At 47.2% G+C, this 19,120-nt stretch overlaps 1 protein-coding gene and 1 long non-coding RNA gene across 2 annotated transcripts in view; one reads left to right on the top strand and one right to left on the bottom strand.

Annotated features, from left to right (window-relative positions):
* The window catches only part of LOC126355803 (uncharacterized), a 367,829-nt gene that overhangs the window by 45,658 nt on the left and 303,051 nt on the right, over window positions 1-19,120 (bottom strand). The gene's annotated exons all lie outside the window — the stretch shown is intronic.
* Window positions 1-19,120, top strand: part of LOC126355800 (facilitated trehalose transporter Tret1-like) — an 83,938-nt gene that overhangs the window by 54,438 nt on the left and 10,380 nt on the right. Inside the window, exon 4 of the mRNA XM_050006222.1 lies at window positions 6,101-6,409. Coding sequence (XP_049862179.1) covers window positions 6,101-6,409 — 309 coding nt within the window. The remainder of the gene's footprint in view (window positions 1-6,100; window positions 6,410-19,120) is intronic.

Genomic DNA, 19,120 nt, shown 5'->3' with positions numbered 1-19,120 from the left:
ATCAGTTCTGTGACACTCTCTCCCATAGTTCGGCGAAAACACAAAATGTGCTGACCTTCTTTGAACTTTTTCGATGTACTCCGTCAATCCTATCTGGTAAGGATCCCACACCGCGCAGCAGTATTCCAAAAGAGGACGGACAAGCCTAGTGTAGGTCTGTGTAGGTCTGTTACATTTTCTGAGTGTCCTGGTTAGCCATCCCCACGACATTTTCTATGTGTTCCTTCCAATTTAAGTTGTTCGTAATTGTAATCCCTAGGTATTTATTTGAATGTACGGCCTTTAGATTTGACCGATTTATCGTGTAACCGAAGTTTAACGGATTCCTTGTAGCACTCATGAGAATGACCTCACACTTTTCGTTATTTAGGGTCAACTGCAAATTTTCGTAGCATTCAGATATCTTTCCTAAAGCGTTTTGCAATTTGTTTTGATCTTCTGATGACTTGATTAGGCGAAAAACGACAGCGTCATCTGCAAACAACCTAAGTCGGCTGCTCAGATTGTCTCCAAAATCGTTTATGTAGAAAAGGCTGGTCGTAACGTTCATTCGTCTGTGCTGCATACCTTTGCTTTAAAACGTTTGACGCCGGTCATGCCAATAGCCATCTGTCCGATGGAGCAAAACGCGAAATTCTTCTGAAGAGGCCACAAGTCGCCGCTCAGTGGACGTCCAGATGGATTGAATGTTGAATGTTAACCGGAGACCTAGAAATGACGGAGAGGCTCCGTCCCCGCCGCAGCCGCAGTGGTCCACAACCCCACGACGACTACCGCAGTCCACTTCACCCCTCCGCCGCCCCACACCGAACCCAGGGTTATTGTGCGGTTTGGCCCCGGGTGGCCAGGGCGGCAGCCGAACATCTTCTGTATCCAGAAAGGCCCGTACAGGACCTGCAACATGTGGTCGTGCGTTATCCTGCCGAAATGTAGGGTTTCGCAGGGATCGAACCAATGGTAGAGCCACGGGTAGTAACACATCTGAAATGTAACGTCCACTGTTCAAAGTGCCGTCAATGCGAACAAGAGGTTACCGAGATGTGAACCAATGGCACCCCATACCATCACGCCGGGTGGCACCAGTATGGCGATGACGAATACACGTTTCCAATGTGCGTTCACCGCGATGTCGCCAAACACGGATGCGACCATCATGATGCTGTAAACAGAACCTTGATTCTTCCTAAAAAAAATGACGTATTGCTATTCGTGCACCCAGGTTCGTCGTTGAGTACACCATAGCAGGCGCTCCTGTCTGTGATGCAGCGTCAAGGGTAACCGCAGCCATGATCTCCGAGCTGATAGTCCATGCTGCTGCAAACCTCGTCGAACTGTTCGTGCAGATGGTTGTTGTCTTGCTAACGCCCCAAACTCAGGGATCGAGACGTGGCTGCACGATCGGTTACAGCCAGGCAGATAAGATGCCTGTCATCTCGACTGCTAGTGATACGAGGCCGTTGGGATCCAGCACGGCGTTCCATATTACCCTCCCGAAACCACCGATTTCGTATTCTTCTAACAGTAATTGGATGTCGACCAACGCGAGCAGCAATGTCAAATGGTTCAAATGGGTCTGAGCACTATGGGACTTAACATCTGAGGTCATCAGTCCCCTAGAACTTAGAACTAATTAAACCTAACTAACCTAAGAACATCACACACATCCATGCCAGAGTCAGGATTCGGACCTGCGACCGTAGCGGTCGCGCGGTTCCGGACTGAGCGCCTAGAACCGCGAGACCACCGCGGCCGGCGAGCAGCAATGTCACGATACGATAAACCGCAATCGCGATACGCTACAATCCGACCTTTATCAAAGTCGGAAACGTGATGGTACGCATTTCTCCTCCTTACACGAGGCATCACTACAACGTTTCACCAATCTTTGCCGGTCAACTGCTGTTTGTGTATGAGAAATCGTTGGAAACTTTCCTCATGTCAGCAAGCTGTAGGTGTCGCCACCGGCGCCAACCTTGTGTGAAAGCTCTGAAAAGCTAATCATTTGCATATCGCAGCATCTTCTTCGTTTCGGTTAAATTTCGCATCTGTAGCACGTCATCTTCGCGGTGTAGCAATTTTAATGGCCATAGTGTATTAAAAATGTGAAATCACTGCAGCTGTATTTAAGGTGTCGATTTTATTTTGGCAACCAGTTTCAACGTTGTAACAACGTCATCTTCAAGCCCATACACTTGCTGACGTCAACTGCGTGCGGCTGATACCGCAAGTCAATATCTCACCACTGATTTCCAGTATAAGCCGCACGCAGTTGACGTCAACAAGTGTATGGGCCTGAAGATGGCGTTGTTACTACGTTGAAACTAGTTGCCAAAATAAAATCGACACCTTAAATACAGCTGGAGGAATTTCTTCATTTTTAATATAAATTTATACCAGCTGACGTCCCACTGTCCTCCATTTCAACTATGAATGTACGAAGATCATAGAGTTGTTTCACACGACGTTCCTCTTCGACAATCAAGGCGATATGACATCAATGGTTTCCGGCCACAGAAGCAAGTACTTGAACTCTGAATATCCAGCTATCTGGAAATGGAAAGTAACAGTAGTGAAAATTAATGAGCCTACGTGAAGACCACTATCTCAACGAGCGGTCTGGTGTCATTTTTAATCTATCTGTTTACTGCTCTAACGCCATACTGACAATCTCGCTTGAAACTTCAGTATGCTTACTGCAAGATAAGGATGACATCTTATACCAATGCAATATGAATTGTCATGCCAGAAGCACACAGCATGAAAACACCTCTTATCAGATAGATAGTATCTGGCTATCCGTAGTAATAAAATCTTTGGTATACTGTCGGTCTTTGATAATGTGCACCACGTTAAAACTTTATGCCGAAGACAGTCCGTGAAGCCATTACTCGCGATTAGCGAGCACTTCGTTGCCAATTGCTTTGCCTGAGCACGAATGGGGCATCGAAGCGAGCCTTCAGCTTACTGCATACTGCGACGCCTTGTCCTCCTAAACTCAGAAGAGCTTCTCTCACCTCCATCGTGAAACGGCGAACGTGTTTGTCGCCTTGAGGTGTCCAAACGATTCTGAGCACTATGGGACTTAGCATCTGAGGTCATCAGTCCCCTAGAACTCACACACACACACACACACACACACACACACACACACACACACACACACTCTTTTCCATATAAGAAGGGGGAGAATCGTTTTTCAGTGCAATTAGGTTACTGACAGAGCTATCAAGTTCATGAAGAATGAGGAGACCTTTTTAATTTTTTTACTATTTACATTAAGAATTTTAGTTATTTTTTTAAAAGAGAAGTGTTTCAATTCAGTCATTCCAAATGCGTTGATGTCTGCAACAATTCACTTTACAATACAAAAGTGCACTCTCATTGTACCGCTGTTTTCTTGTCAGGAAGATGTACAACGAATTGTAAAGTGGTTTAGACAGTACTTACAATGCAACAGCTATTTTTATTTCTGCAGGGATACTTTGTTGTACATAGGAGAAGAAACCAACCCTTCAAGGAGAAATTATGTGCAACCATGCCAGACAGAATCCAGTAAAAAGAAGACATTTGTGGCGAGCAGAAAGGAATAAATGGGGTGAAAAAGCGAAAACAAGAAAAAACAAAATATAAACAACGAAATAAAAAACATGAGAATAACAGGACCGTTGGCTCAAGCACACGTTAAGTTTCTGAAGTGGCGTCCAGTTTCAAAGCTTGTACCAGACCGTCACACAACGATATTATTATTACTGAATCATTTGAAAAGGCAATTACAAAGTACCTGTTAACAATAAGCACTATATAGTACAGGAGTATTTGGGTAACATTTCACACCAAACTTTCACACTGTTATACATTTCTTTTTATTTGCCCGAAAACCTTTCTCCAAAGCTATGGAGTGGACAATATTAATATTTTATCCTTCTTCTGAGCTCATCCTCTCTCTCATTATGGAGATGCAATGGTCCTGACGTCAGTTGATAGTATGTGTGCAGTGTCGCATTATGAAACAGTGTAGTGTCGTGTTTGAGACGTAGTAACTGCTTCACTGGCTCACGGGCTTCGCGTCGGATAATTTGGAAGCTGCGCAATATTTCAACGAGACAGTTGTTCGGCGTCTTCAGGTGCTTATTGGCATGTTGCTGCAATGACTCGCCAATATAAACGCACTGGCCGAGACAGACGCAGTAACAGGGAAGTAACCGATTTTGTGACTTTTGCCGGCCGCTGTGGCCGACCTGTTCTAGTTGCTTCAGTCCAAAACCACGTGGCTCCTACGGTCGCAGGTTCGAATCCTGCCTCGGGCGTCGATGTGTGTTATGTCCTTAGGTTAGTTAGGTTTAAGTAGTTCTAAGTCTACGGTACTGATGATCTCAGATGTTAAGTCCCATAGTGCTCAGAGCCATTTGAACCATTTTGTATACATATACAGGGTGGTACAAAAAGGTACGGACAAACTTTCAGGAAACATTCCTCACACACAAAGAAAGATAATATGTTATGTGGACATGTGTCCGGAAACGCTTACTTTCCATGTTAGAGCTCATTTTATTACTTCATGGAATGGAAACACACAGCAACAGAACGTACCAGCGTGACTTCAAACACTTTGTTACAGGAAATGTTCAAAAATGTCCTCCGTCGGCGAGGATACGTGCATCCACCCTCCGTCGCATGGAATCCCTGATGCGCTGATGCAGCCCTGGAGAATGGCGTATTGTATCACAGCCGTCCACAATACGAGCACGAAGAGTCTCTACATTTGGTACCGGGGTGGCATAGACAAGAGGTTCGAAATGCCCCCATAAATGAAAGTCAAGAGGTTTGAGGTCAAGAGAGCGTGGAGGCCATGGAAATGGTCCGCCTCTACCAATCCATCGGTCACCGAATCTGTTGTTGAGAAGCGTACGAACACTTCGACTGAAATGTGCAGGAGCTCCATCGTGCATGAACCACATGCTGTGTCGTACTTATAAAGGCACTTGTTCTAGCAGCACAGGTAGGTATCCCGTATGAAATCATGATACGTGCTCCATTGAGCGTAGGTGGAAGAACATGGGGCCCAATCAAGACATCACCAACAATGCCTGCCCAAACGTTGACAGAAAATCTGTGTCGATGACGTGATTGCACAACTGCGTGCGGATTCTCGTCAGCCCACACATGTTGATTGTGAAAATTTACAATTTGATCACGTTGGAATGAAACCTCATCCGTAAAGAGAACATTTGCACTAAAATGAGGATTGACACATTGTTGGATGAACCATTCGCAGAAGTGTACCCGTGGAGGCCAATCAGCTGCTGATAGTGCCTGCACACGCTGTGCATGGTACGGAAACAACTGGTTCTCCCGTAGCACTCTCCATACAGTGACGTGGTCAACGTTACCTTGTACAGCATCAGCTTCTCTCACGCTGACATTAGGGTTATCGTCAACTGCACGAAGAATTGCCTCGTCCATTGCAGGTGTCCTCGTCGTTCTAGGTCTTCCCCTCTCGCGAATCATAGGCTGGAATGTTCCGTGCTCCCTAAGACGCCGATGAATTGCTTCGAACGTCTTCCTGTCGGGACACCTTCGTTTTGGAAATCTGTCTCGATGCAAACATACCGCGCCACGGCTTTTGCACCGTACTAATCCATACATCAAATGGGCATCTGCCAACTCCGAATTTGTAAACATTGCACTGACTGTAAAACCACGTTCGTGATGAACACTAACCTGTTGATGCTACGTACTGATGTGCTTGATGCTAGTACTGTAGAGCAAGGAGTCGCATGCCAACACAAGCACCGAAGTCAACATTACCTTCCTTCAACTGGGCCAACTGGCGGTTAATCGAGGAAGTACAGTACATACTGACGAAACCAAAATGAACTCTAACATGGAAATTAAGCGTTTCCGGACACATGTCCACATAGCACCTTTCCTTTATGTGTGTGTGTGAGGAATGTTTCCTGAAAGTTTGGCCGTACCTTTTTGTAACACCGTGTATATAACACCAGTGTTATGATGTCTCAGAGAACACATTACCGATATTGAAATATCCATTTGTGAAATCCCAATACCGGTAAGTTGTGGCGGTTTGTGTTGTCGGCAGGAAGCGGTGGAGGAGCTGCGGCGGAACAAGGCGTCGATGGGCGACCTGTTTAGGGTGCGCGGCAACGTGCTGGCGCTGTGCCTGTCCCTGGGGCTGGTGCTGTTCCAGCAGCTGTCGGGCATCAACTCGGTGCTCTTCTACGGCCAGGACATCTTCAAGCAGGCCAACACCGGCCTCGGGGCGGAGGTGTCGCAGATCGTGGTGGGCGCCGTCATGATCGTGGCCTCGTGCATCACGCCGCTCGCCGCAGACCGGCTGGGCCGCAAGCCGCTGCTCCTCATCTCCGCCGTGGGCATGGCCATCGCTGACGTAAGCAGTACCAGCCGAGATCCCTCGAGCATCTCCACCTCGTCACCACATACAACTACATCCCGATTTAAAATGATTAACAAAGTAAATTGCTGGCAACACTAGGAAAGATACGCACGTCAGTAGTCGATGACGCTAACGCTCGACTGTACAGTAGCACCGGACTCGGAAGTACGCCGGTTCGACACCTGCTGGTGGGTGAAATTTTCACCGCTGGTAGACTTGTGTCCAAAATTAAAGCAACAAACCGCTATTTCCCCTTCATGTGGCTAATTCATGATATACTCATACAAACTTTCAACAGATGTCCGTATTATAGTGTTCTAAAGATGTCATTCTAGTTCAAGAGACAACCACGCCAGTAATGACGTCAGGGCACCTATCAAACGGGGTAGTGTTTGCTTGGTAATCCCACTTTCACCGTCGCTGTGTACACAGTCAAGACGGCGCAGTATGGCGTATGGGAGATGCTCATCAGACTCTCTGCGGTGCAGGGCCGTAGGAAGAATGGAGCAAGGACAGTCTCAAACTGTTGTGGCCCGATGCCTTAATGTGAATCGTTCTGTTGTTTCTCGGATGTGGCGACAGTTCAACCAGACGAAAACTGTATCCCGAAAATCAGGACCTACCATATGGGACATCAAAAACAGAAGAATTTAATTTGGCTGTAAGGGCATGACGGTACCACCTTAGCACTGCATGGCAACTACCATCCGACTTGGCAGCCTCCACTTAACGTGTCGTATCGAGGCAAACGGCGTACAGAAGGCTTCATCGTAGTGGTCTTTACTGCTGTAGACCTGCTGTATGTGTGTCTCTGACGCGTCTTCACGGAAGGGAATGTCTAGAGTGGAGCCGTCAACACGCCACCTGGGCGTTCGAACAGTGGGCCAACGTTTTTTCCACAGATGAGTCCCGATTTGGTCTGGAGAGCGATTCTCGTCGGATTCGCACATTGTGGGAAGAAATCGATACCAAGGAGCGTCCCTAACAGTGTGAGCAGGGATAATGTTGACCACTGGAACACCTCTTCATACAATTCTACGGTTCAATTGGCAGGTTTTACTGGTGTCAGGTATCGTGACGAGATTTTGGGACCTCATGAGGTGTTGTGGGCCTAGACTTCTTATTGATGGACCATAGACACAGATTCCCAGGTAGGTGCCGTGTTTCTTGACTTCCGCAAGGCGTTTTATACAGTTCCCCACAGTCATTTAATGAACAAAGTAAGAGAATATGGACTGTCAGACCAATCGTGTGATTGGATTGAAGAGTTCCTAGAAAACAGAACGCAGCATGTCTTTTTCAATGGAGAGAAGTCTTCCGAAGTAAGAGTGATTTCAGGTGTGCCGCAGGGGAGTGTCGTAGGACTGTTGCTATTAACAAATCATATAAATGACCTTGTGGACGACATCGGGAGTTCACTGAGGCTTTTTGCGGATGATGCTGTAGTATATCAAGAGGTTGTAACAATGGAAAATTGTACTGAAATGCAGGAGGATCTGCAACGAATTGCCGCATGGTGCAGGGAACAGCAATTGAATCTCAATGTAGACAAGTGTAATGTGCTGCGAATTCACAGAAAAAAGATCCTTTATCATTTACCTACAACATAGCAGGTCAGCAACTGGAAGCAGCTAATTCCATATGTTATCTGGGAGTAGGCATTGGGAGTGATTTAAAATGGAATGACCATATAAAATTAATCGTCGGTAAAGCAGATGCCAGACTGAGATTCATTGGAAGAATCCTAAAGAAATGCAGTCCGAAAACAAAGCAAGTAGGTTACAGTACACTTGTTCGCCCACTGCTTGAATACTGCTCACCGTTGTGCGATCCGTACCAGATAGGGTTAACAGATGAGATAGAGAAGATCCAACAGAGAGCAGAGCGCTTCGTTACAGGATCATTTAGTAATCGCGAAAGCGTTACGGAGATGATAGATAAACTCCGGTGGAAGACTCTGCATGAGAGACGCTCAGTAGCTCGGTACGGGCTTTTGTAGAAGTTTCGAGAACATACCTTCAGCGAGGAGTCAAGCAGTATACTGCTCCCTCCTATGTTTATCTCACGAAGAGACCTTGAGGATGAAATCAGAGAGTTTAGAGCCCACACAGACGCATATGACAATCTTTCTTTCCACGAACAATACGAGACTGGAATAGAAGGGAGAACCGATAGAGGTACTCAAGGCACTCTCCACCACACACCGTCAGGTGCCTTGCGGAGTATGGCTGTAGATGTAGATGTAGATAATTCCCGACCTAATAGGGCACAGGTGGTTGATGTTTTCTTGGAAGAATTTGCATGCATGGCGTGGCCTGCTCGCTCTCCCGATTTTAATCCCATAGAGGACGCCTGCGGACACGGGTTTTATCACTTCAGCATCCACCAACCACTCTCCAAGACTTGCGAGCAGTTCTGCAGGAAGAATGGGCGTTACTGCCTCAACATGAGACTGATGACATCATTCACAGCATGCCCCGACATTGTCAGGCCTGTATTGTTGGCAGAGGTGGCCACACCGAATGCTGAGCACATCACCCAATTGTCAGAATTTGTATGTAAATCCGTTAAGTTGGAAAAAGGGAAGACCATCCTTCACTACCGTTACGCATGCTGTAGTTGTTTAAGTTCTTTACATTGTTTCTACTTAACTATCATCTGTTTGTATTGCTTTGTGGCAAAATAAACGGAAGCTGGCAAAATTTCCGTTTGCTCCTTAATTTTGAACACGAGCTTATTTGGCCAGAGTAAGGGAAGGAGAGGTGATGGCGTAAACTTCTTGACCACAAATCTCTGCGCCAAAGTCCTGGATTAAATTCCAGACTTATTAGCAGTGTGAAATGAACTGAGGACAAGTGACACCCTGTCTATCAGCTATCGAGGTCCATCTGCTTCGATGGGCATTAAACCGCTACTGCGCCGAATACCTGAACCCTCACCCCCTCAAGCGCGCATGCGCGGAAGCCCCCCAGACTGTGCTGCGAAGGGGGAGGGGGGGGGGTGCAAAGAAGGTGTGGTAACGGCTTGGACCCGTCCGAAATATGGCATAACTCTGTCTCGGAATCTCGCAGAAAACCCAGAGAGATTCTGGTCATACATAAAGCACACCAGACGCAATCAATACCTTCACTACACGATAGCAACGGTGAAATCACTGGTGACGGTGCCACTACAGCAGAATTATTAAACACGGTTTTCCGAAACTCCTTCACCAAAGAAGACGAAGTAAATATTCCTTAATTCCAATCAAGAACAACCGACAAGATGATAAACATAGAAGTGCGTAGCAAATCAGCGTAAATCACTTACTAAACGCAAGGCCTCCGGTCCAGATTGTATATCACTCAGGTTCCTTCCAGAGTATGCTGATACCATAGCTCCATATTTAGCAATTATATACAACCGCTTCCTCACAGAAATATCCGTACCTAAAGACTGGAAAATTGCTCAAGTCACACCAATACCCTAAAAGGGAAGTAGGAGTAATCCGCTGAATTACAGGCCCATATCACTAACGTCGATTTGCAGTAGGGTTTTGGAACATATACTGTGTTCAAACATTATGAGCTATATCGAAGAAAACGATTTATTGACACTTAGTCAGCACGGATTCAGAAACTATCGCTCTTGTGAAACACAACTAGCTCATTATACTCATGAAGTAATGAGTGCTATCGACAGGGGATGTCAAATTGATTCCATATTGTTACATTTTCCAGAGGGCTTTTGACACCGTTCCTCACAAGCGTCTTCTAACAAAACTACCTGCCTAAGGAATATCGCTTCAGTTATGCGAGTGGATTCGTGATTTCCTGTCAGAAAGGTCACAGTTCGTAGTAATAGACGGAAAGTTGTCGAGTAAAACAGAAATAATACCCGGCGTTCTCCAAGGAAGTGTTATAAGCTCTGTGTTGTTCCTGATCTATATTAACGACATAGGAGACGATCTGAGTAGCCGTCTTAGATTGTTTTCAGATGATGCTATCTTTTACGGTCTTGTAAAGTCATCAGATGATCAAAACGAATTGCAAAATTATTTAGCTAAGATATCTGTATGGCGCGAAAAGTGAAAATTCACCCTGAATAAAGAAAAATGTAAAGTTATACTTATGAGTACTAAAAGAAATCCGATAAATTTCGATTACGCGATAAGGTACACAAATCTGAAGGCTGTAAATTCGACTAAATACTAAATACTTAGGGATTACTATTACAAATAACCTAAATTGATTGATCACATAGATAATGTTGTAGGTAGAACAAACCAAAGACTGCGATTCATTGGCATAACACTTAGAAGGTGCAACAGGTCTACTAAAGAAACTGCTTACACCACACTTGTCGGCCCTATTCTGGAGTATAGCTGTGCAGTGTGCGATCCGCATCAGGTGGGATTGACGGGTGACATAGAAAAGGTTCAAAGAAGGGCAATTCGTTTTGTATTACCGCGAAATAGGGGAGATAGTGCCACAGTCATGGTACGTGAATTGGAGTGGCAATCATTAAAACAAAGACGTTTTTCGTTGCGACGGGATCTTCTCAAGAAATTTCAATCACCAGTTTTCTCCTCCGATTGTTAAAACATTATGTTGGAACCCACCTACATACGGAGAAATCATCATCACGATAAGTGAACGTTTTCCCAGTGCGCCTTTCGAGAGAGGAAAGGTAGAGATAGACAGCTTGAAGGTGGTTCACTGAACCCTCTGCCAGATACTTTATTGCGAATAGCAGAGTAATCACGTAGATGTGGATGTAGACTGCCAGATGGATAAAGGGATAGTGATTAGTGGTGAGGGCACCGGAGGGTTCCTCCGATTCCCACAGAAGCAGAAGGCGCTGCTGGAGCGCCTACAGAGAGTTGCAGGCAGTTGCAAATGGCAACAGCCCCATGATCACTGAAATACGGAGTGATAGGGGAAGGGGTGATGATGGGTGTTCCATCTGAGCTCGAGGTCGGAGCTGGTTGTGGTGGCGGTGGCACGCAAGCCCCTTCTGTGTCTGGACAGAGGTAACTCAACACACATTAACGTTGTTGGCGTCCACGTCACAGGGCTCCCAGGGGAGTGGGCCCTCACAGTTGCACTGGGTGTGTAACGCCACGACGGCCTAGAGCAGGTTGTGGGAGGGTCAGTATCATAAAATGAAGAAGTGTCTATGGTCTCTGTCCGTTGTGCAGCTTGGCAGGGATACGAGCACCAATTGGCATGGAGTAGCAAGTGCTCAAAAACAGAGTGAGAGTTAAGGCAGTGGTAGAGGATTCATCAGCCTTCTTCATTTTTGCATGATGGCACGACGGTCTGAAAGAGACAATCTGCTTCACCATTTGAGGAAGGATGGAATAGAACACTGAGAATGAGTTCTATGTCATTGGCCACACAGAACTCTTTGAAAGCAGACACCATAAATTGGAGGCCATTACCAGAAACTAAAGAATGGGGTAACCCATCGATGGCCAAAACCTGGGCTGGGGTGGTGAAGATGATATCAGTTGTGGTGGACGTTGTGCATACCACTTCGTGGTATTTCGAGTAGGCATCCACAATGAGCGACCACATCAATCCCAAATGTGTCCGCAAAATTAGGTGGATACTGTCCTAGGGATAGCAGGGTATAGGCCAGGGTACAAATGACTGTTGGGGTGCTGCTTGGTGCTGTGAACACCATGGACAGTTCACTTGACATAGTGCTCATGTGAGACATTCCCAACAGATGGGATTGCAGTGTGTGGTGGTGGCGACACATGTGGCTGTAAAGACAAAATCATCCAATATATGGTGGCATGCAGCATCAGCGTGAATACAGAGGACCTCCTGTTTGTCAAAATCGAGGTCAAAGTCATGTCCAGCGGGTACATGCTACAAGGTGTCAGCATTAGAATGTTTTTCCATGGCCTTAAACAGTATGGTACAATTGTTAGCACTCAGGAACAATGCCCAGCACTGTAAGCGTTGGGATACTCACTCTAGAAGGTTTGACCGAGGCCCAAAGAAGGGGACCAAGGGCTTGTGATCTGTAACGAGAGAGAATTTTGCCCCAAAAAGGTATACATGAGATTTTTTAAGGCAAACTCTATTGCTAATGCCTTATATTGGATCTGTAAATAGTTATGTTGGTCTCATGAGCAACTGGTCGTTCAAAGCCATCCTCATTCCTGTGTACCAGAACCGCCCTATGCCATAGTCTGATGTATTGACTGCCACAACCATTAGACGTCCAGAAGAAAAAGGTGTGAGACCAGGGGCGCATTTTAACATAGCTTTTAATAGGCTAATAGCCTTATCACAGGCAGGAGTCCAGCTGTAGGGTACTCTTTTCTCATGCAAATGATTGAGGGGTTGCGAAACGTGGGCTGCCTGTGGCAGGAACTAGGAGTAATGGTTGACTTTGCCCAAAAACACCTGCAGTTCTCTTTGGGTGGACATGAGAATCCATGGCGCCAACATTTCGATCAGTAGATCTGATTCCATCTTTGATGACCAGTGCCCCAAATACTCTACTTCTGGTTGAAAAAAACCGACACTTCTCCAAAAATCAACACAGACTTTCGTCCTGCAGGGTGGTACAGAGGGTGTGGACATTTTTCAAATTCTCCTCATGAGATGGTCCCTGTAACAATGAAATCATCAAGATAATTCACAGTAGCTGGATTCCCTGCACTAGTTGTTCATAATACCTTCGGAAAATTGCTGGGGCCAAGGCATTGCCAAATGCGAGTTGTGTGTACTTACGGAATCCGAAGAATGTGTTGACAACAATGTTCTGAGATTACTCGCCTAAAGACGACTGAAGATAAGCACTGGTAAGGTCGATCTTTGATTAGTGTTCCCCAGCAGTAAGTTTGGTAAGGAGACCTTGTGTCTGGAGTACAGGCTAGGTTTCAACCAGCGACGGTAGCCTAGAAATACCCATATAATCAAAGAGAACCATTGGTCCATTGGGCTCCTTCAGTACGACGAAGGGGCCGGGGGGGGGGGGGGGGAAGGGGGGGGGGGAGTGGACGATGTGCTAGTTTCCACAGGTTCGATAACTCCAGCAGCCTGGAGGCAATCAAGCTCCTGCCTCACCACAGTTTGCAGTATGTAAGGCTACTGGAAAGGTCCTCGCATGATAAAAACGAGGCGTGGCGTGTAGCTAAAGGGTGATGTGTACCTGAAAACCCAATATGCAACCCAAATCCGATTTAAAAAGCTATGAAACCTCCGAGTAAAGATCGTGCCTGGAAAAGGACGGCAGTGGCTACAACCTTGACTTCGTTGAAGATACAGAACCCAAATAATGTAAAGACATCGAGGTCAAAAATATTAGTAGCCGATGTTGATAGGCAAAGAAAAGCGTAATGAGCAGCGTAAGATGTTTGTAGGCTGGCATGACCTAGAACAGAAAATTCCCCATGGGCCCCCAAACGCAGTGAGGGAGGAGACAACTCAAGCGAGTTCAGTCGTGCATACTTTTCTAGCTAGATCAGAGAAATGGTGGCCCCAGTATCCACCTGGAAACGAACGTTCTGGTCATAGAGGCGGGGTGTGTTAGAAGTAACTTCCGTATGAAAGGGTCGTCCAGTACAAGTACAGGGTGCAAGGCATGTACAGTGTCGTGGTGGGTCAGGATGGGAGTGGGGGTCTTTCCTTGCCACAAAGCATGCAGCTCCTACCCCCCCCCTCCCCCACACCCCCCCCCCCCCCCCGAAAAAAAATCTGGAAAGCCCACCTAGGAGGGTGTCGAAAAGCATTGTGGGCACGAAGAGAGCGGCCCTCGTGATCTACGACGAGGCATGACTGGAGGCCCAGAAGCCATAGAGATGTCAGACACATACGAATCACCGCGATGCTGCCTGGGAGCTGTCCGTCGCCTGCGGGACTAGAGCAGAGAACGCGCAGAGGTGACTGCTGCAACTTGTGACCCCGCCGAAATTTTTTACATTTGCAGCCTGTGCGATTACCAACGAGTGTGTGTTGTGTAAAATGTCGTCCAATGGGGGGTTTGAACGCCGCAGTGTAGATACCCGGATCTGGTGCAGGCTGGACCACCCCATCGCAGATCAAGGAGTCTTTGTACGAAGCCCTGCAGCCTTGATTGGCACAAATGAAGTAATGGCCGCTATCGACAGGGAAACTCAAGTTGATTCCGTATTTCTAGACTTCCGGAAAGCTTTTGACACCGTTCCTCAAAAGCGACTTCTTATCAAACTGCGGGCCTATGGGGTATCGTCTCAGTTGTGCGACTAGATTCGTGATTTCCTGTCAGGAAGGTCGCAGTTCGTAGTAATAGACGGCAAATCATCGAGAAAACTGAAGTGATATTAGGTGTTTCCCAGGCAAGCGTCCTGGGACCTCTGCTGTTCCTGGTCATAACTGACCTGGGTGACATTCTGAGCAGTTCTCTTAGGTTGTTCGCTGTAATTTACCGTCTAGTAAGGTCACCCGAAGACCAGTATCAGTTACAAAGCGATTTAGAAAAGATTGCTGTATGGTGTGGCAGGGGGCAGTTGACACTAAATAACGAAAAGTGTGAGGTGAACCACACGAGTTCCAAAAGAAATCCGTTGGAATTCGATTACTCGATAAATTGCACAATTCCCAAGTCTGTGAATTCAACTAAGTACTTGGGTGTTAAAATTACGAACAACTTCAGTTGGGAAGACCACATAGATAATATTGTGGGTTGCGTTTCATTGGCAGCACACTTAGAAGATGCAAAAAGTCCACTAAAGAGACAGCTTACACTACAATCGTTCGTCCTCTGTTGGAATATTGCTGTACGGTGTGGGATCCTTACCAGGTGGGATTGAAATCGGACATCGAAAGGGTGCAAAAAAGGGGAAATCGTTTTGTATTATCACGTAATAGGGGAGAGAGTGTGGCAGATATGATACGCGAGTTGGGATGGAAGTCATTAAAGTAAAGACGTTTTCGTCGCGGCGAGATCTTTTTACGAAATTTCAGTCACCAACTTTCTCTTCCGAATGCGAATATATTTTGTTGAGCCCAACCTACATAGGTAGGAATGATCATCAAAATAAAATAAGAGAATTCAGAACTCGAACAGAAAGGTTTAGGTGTTCGTTTTTCCCACGCGCTGTTCGGGATTGGAATGGTAGAGAGATAGTATGATTGTGGCTCGATGAACCCTCTGCCAAGCACTTAAATGTGAATTGCAGTGTAATCATGTAGATACAGACGTAGATGCATTGGTCTTGAGAGTCGTTGACCCAAGAGCGGTATGACTGTCCTTGCTGGTTATAGTACTGATGGAACCCGAGCCTGGAGACAGCCACATTGTGTCGTTGGAAATAGTAATTAGTCAACAAAACGAAGATGTGCTGAAACGACAGCGTGAGAGGATCTGACAGAGTGGCTAACCTTTGGAGCAGAAAGAATGTTCCCGGCGAAACCTAAGACAAAAACAATCATTAGTGCAGTAGATGATCTGTGACTTGAAAGACCGAAAAATGCCGTCTCAGGTGATGCAAGTACGTGTCCCAGTCCTCGGCTGCGTCATTGGAGGTATGGAGGCATCAGTAGAAGGAGGCACTGAGTCATTGAGGCATCTGGGCCTCGAGTATTCTGAGGTGGTCCACCTGCAGCCGAAACCATTTTTGAAACAAGTCTAACTGGTATGTGATTTAGTTTCTCTCGGCGTATTTGTTGCTCGAACAGTCCACGGGTATACTGCCGGTTCATAGTGTCCAACGGGCACAATATTTCTGCGATCAGACATGTCGCCATCGTCAGGTGCGCTGAAGAACTGTTCGTCAGCACACCTGACGATGGCGACATGTCTGATCGCAGAAATATTGTGCCCGTTGGACACTATGAACCGGCGCTGAAGAACTGTTCGTCAGCGCTCCTGACGATGGCGACATGTCTGATCGCAGAAATATTGTGCCCGTTGGACACTATGAACGGGCATTATACCCGTGGACTGTTCGGGCAAGTCTAACTGGCGCTAATGCTGCTGTTGCTCCAGAAAGCGAGCCAATTAAGCGTCCATGGTACAAAAGAACTTCCTTTTTACTCATCAGCAATGCTATACCCGCAGTAGCTGGATGTCGGTGCGCTCGTTGTTCAATGCAGAAACAGAAGCAGACGACAGGCGGGAAAGCCACCAGCAGAAGAGTAACTAAACCGACTGTACGGGTAACGAATGCGATGGACAGACTAAAGACAAGACAACAGACTAGGGCAAGGGTGAACAACTCACGACAAAGAGGAGTTACGCAAACCTGTCGCCACAACGATGACAACGAGATCAGCGGGCAGACAAATCCAAGACACAGTCAGACAGTAACCGGCTGACACACAAGGTAGTTAGCCAGCAGTTCTAGTGCAGCAAAGATCGATCCGTAGGTCCCTAGCGCAAGCATTGAACTGACCGGCTATATTCATCCTGCACTGTAGTGAGAATTTTGTTCCCTAGCGCTTCACTATGCAATTCTGTGAATGTATGCTTCAATATGTGAACTTCGTTCTTTGAATTTTATCCATAGTGGATGCCGTTGAACTCCGTGACTGTTCCTTTATAGGGTGTAAAAAAAATTTCCGCTACCAGTCACAATAAAAGGTTATTTATTTGTCACACGACCGGTTTCGGGCTTGTCCACATCCTCAGGTGTTTATACATTCATGTACATGTTTATACTGTTGGAGATCACTGTATAAACACAAAATAAATTATTCGCTAGTGACTAAACAGATACAAATGGGACAATTGTAAGTGGCAACGTAGCATTTGTCGAAAATACACTCCTGGAAATGGAAAAAAGAACACATTGTCACCGGTGTGTCAGACCCACCATACTTGCTCCGGACACTGCGAGAGGGCTGTACAAGCAATGATCACACGCACGGCACAGCGGATACCCCAGGAATCGCGGTGTTGGCCGTCGAATGGCGCTAGCTGCGCAGCATTTGTGCACCGCCGCCGTCAGTGTCAGCCAGTTTCCCGTGGCATACGGAGCTCCATCGCAGTCTTTAACACTGGTAGCATTCCGCGACAGCGTGGACGTGAACCGTATGTGCAGTTGACGGACTTTGAGCGAGGGCGTATAGTGGGCATGCGGGAGGCCGGGTGGACGTACCGCCGAATTGCTCAACACGTGGGGCGTGAGGTCTCCACAGTACATCGACGTTGTCGCCAGTGGTCGGCGGAAGGTGCACGTGCCCGTCGACCTGGGACCGGACCGCAGCGACGCACGGATGCACGCCAAGACCGTAGGATCCTACGCAGTGCCGTAGGGGACCGCACCGCCACTTCCCAGCAAATTAGGATCACTGTTGCTCCTGGGGTATCGGCGAGGACCATTCGCAACCGTCTCCATGAAGCTGGGCTACGGTCCCGCACACCGTTAGGCCATCTTCCGCTCACGCCCCAACATCGTGCAGCCCGCCTCCAGTGGTGTCGCGACAGGCGTGAATGGAGGGACGAATGGAGACGTGTCGTCTTCAGCGATGAGAGTCGCTTCTGCCTTGGTGCCAATGATGGTCGTATGCGTGTTTGGCGCCGTGCAGGTGAGCACCACAATCAGGACTGCATACGACCGAGGCACACAGGGCCAACACCCGGCATCATGGTGTGGGGAGCGATCTACTACACTGGCCGTACACCTCTGGTGATCGTCGAGGGGACACTGAATAGTGCACGGTACATCCAAACCGTCATCGAACCCATCGTTCTACCATTCCTAGACCGGCAAGGGAACTTGCTGTTCCAACAGGACAATGCACGTCCGCATGTATCCCGTGCCACCCAACATGCTCTAGAAGGTGTAAGTCAACTATCCTGGCCAGCAAGATCTCCGGATCTGTCCCCCATTGAGCATGTTTGGGACTGGATGAAGCGTCGTCTCACGCGGTCTGCACGTCCAGCACGAACGCTGGTCCAACTGAGGCGCCAGGTGGAAATGGCATGGCAAGCCGTTCCACAGGACTACATCCAGGATCTGTACGATCGTCTCGATGGGAGAATAGCAGCCTGCATTGCTGCGAAAGGTGGATAGACACTGTACTAGTGCCGACATTGTGCATGTTCTGTTGCCTGTGTCTATGTGCCTGTGGTTCTGTCAGTGTGATCATGTGATGTATCTGACCCCAGGAATGTGTCAATAAAGTTTCCCCTTCCTGGGACAATGAATTCACGGTGTTCTTATTTCAATTTCCAGGAGTGTATATCTGCACTTACATAAAGATGAACCATCATTATTATAATTACGCTGTGGTAACACTTCTTCCACTTAGTTGCCCACGTATGCCGATTTTCCACTTCGTTCTTTACCTCCCTCTCATTAACGGCGAACCTCAATGCCTATTGGTGAGTGCTTACCAGCAGATCCGGTTGTCTGGAAAGTAACATTTCTGAGTCTAACAGTTGAATGCACAACGGTATGTGCTCCTCCTCAGTTGATAACATCCAGTAACATCGGGACTACCAGTCTCGCCAGTGCTTCTTGCCTCGCTGTGGTAATTCGGTAATTGTTCTGGGTCGCCAAGTTTTTGGTCTTTCTGCAACGTGTGACTATTGCAGCGCCGCTCTGGCGCTGGAGTTACGGAGTACTACCTCGTACTACTTTGTTATGTAGCGCTGTGGCGTTTGCGCCTCTGCTTCTCTCACTCTGAAGCTGTGTGGCAATGCTCACTCGATTCCATGCCATCCACTTCACGGGTCGTACGTCTTATTGACATTCCGATTGGCACACCGTCCTCGAAG

This window comes from Schistocerca gregaria, chromosome 3, assembly GCF_023897955.1.
Source record: "Schistocerca gregaria isolate iqSchGreg1 chromosome 3, iqSchGreg1.2, whole genome shotgun sequence".
Classification (NCBI taxonomy): domain Eukaryota; kingdom Metazoa; phylum Arthropoda; class Insecta; order Orthoptera; family Acrididae; genus Schistocerca; species Schistocerca gregaria.
This window is presented reverse-complemented; position numbering and strand designations above follow the sequence as displayed.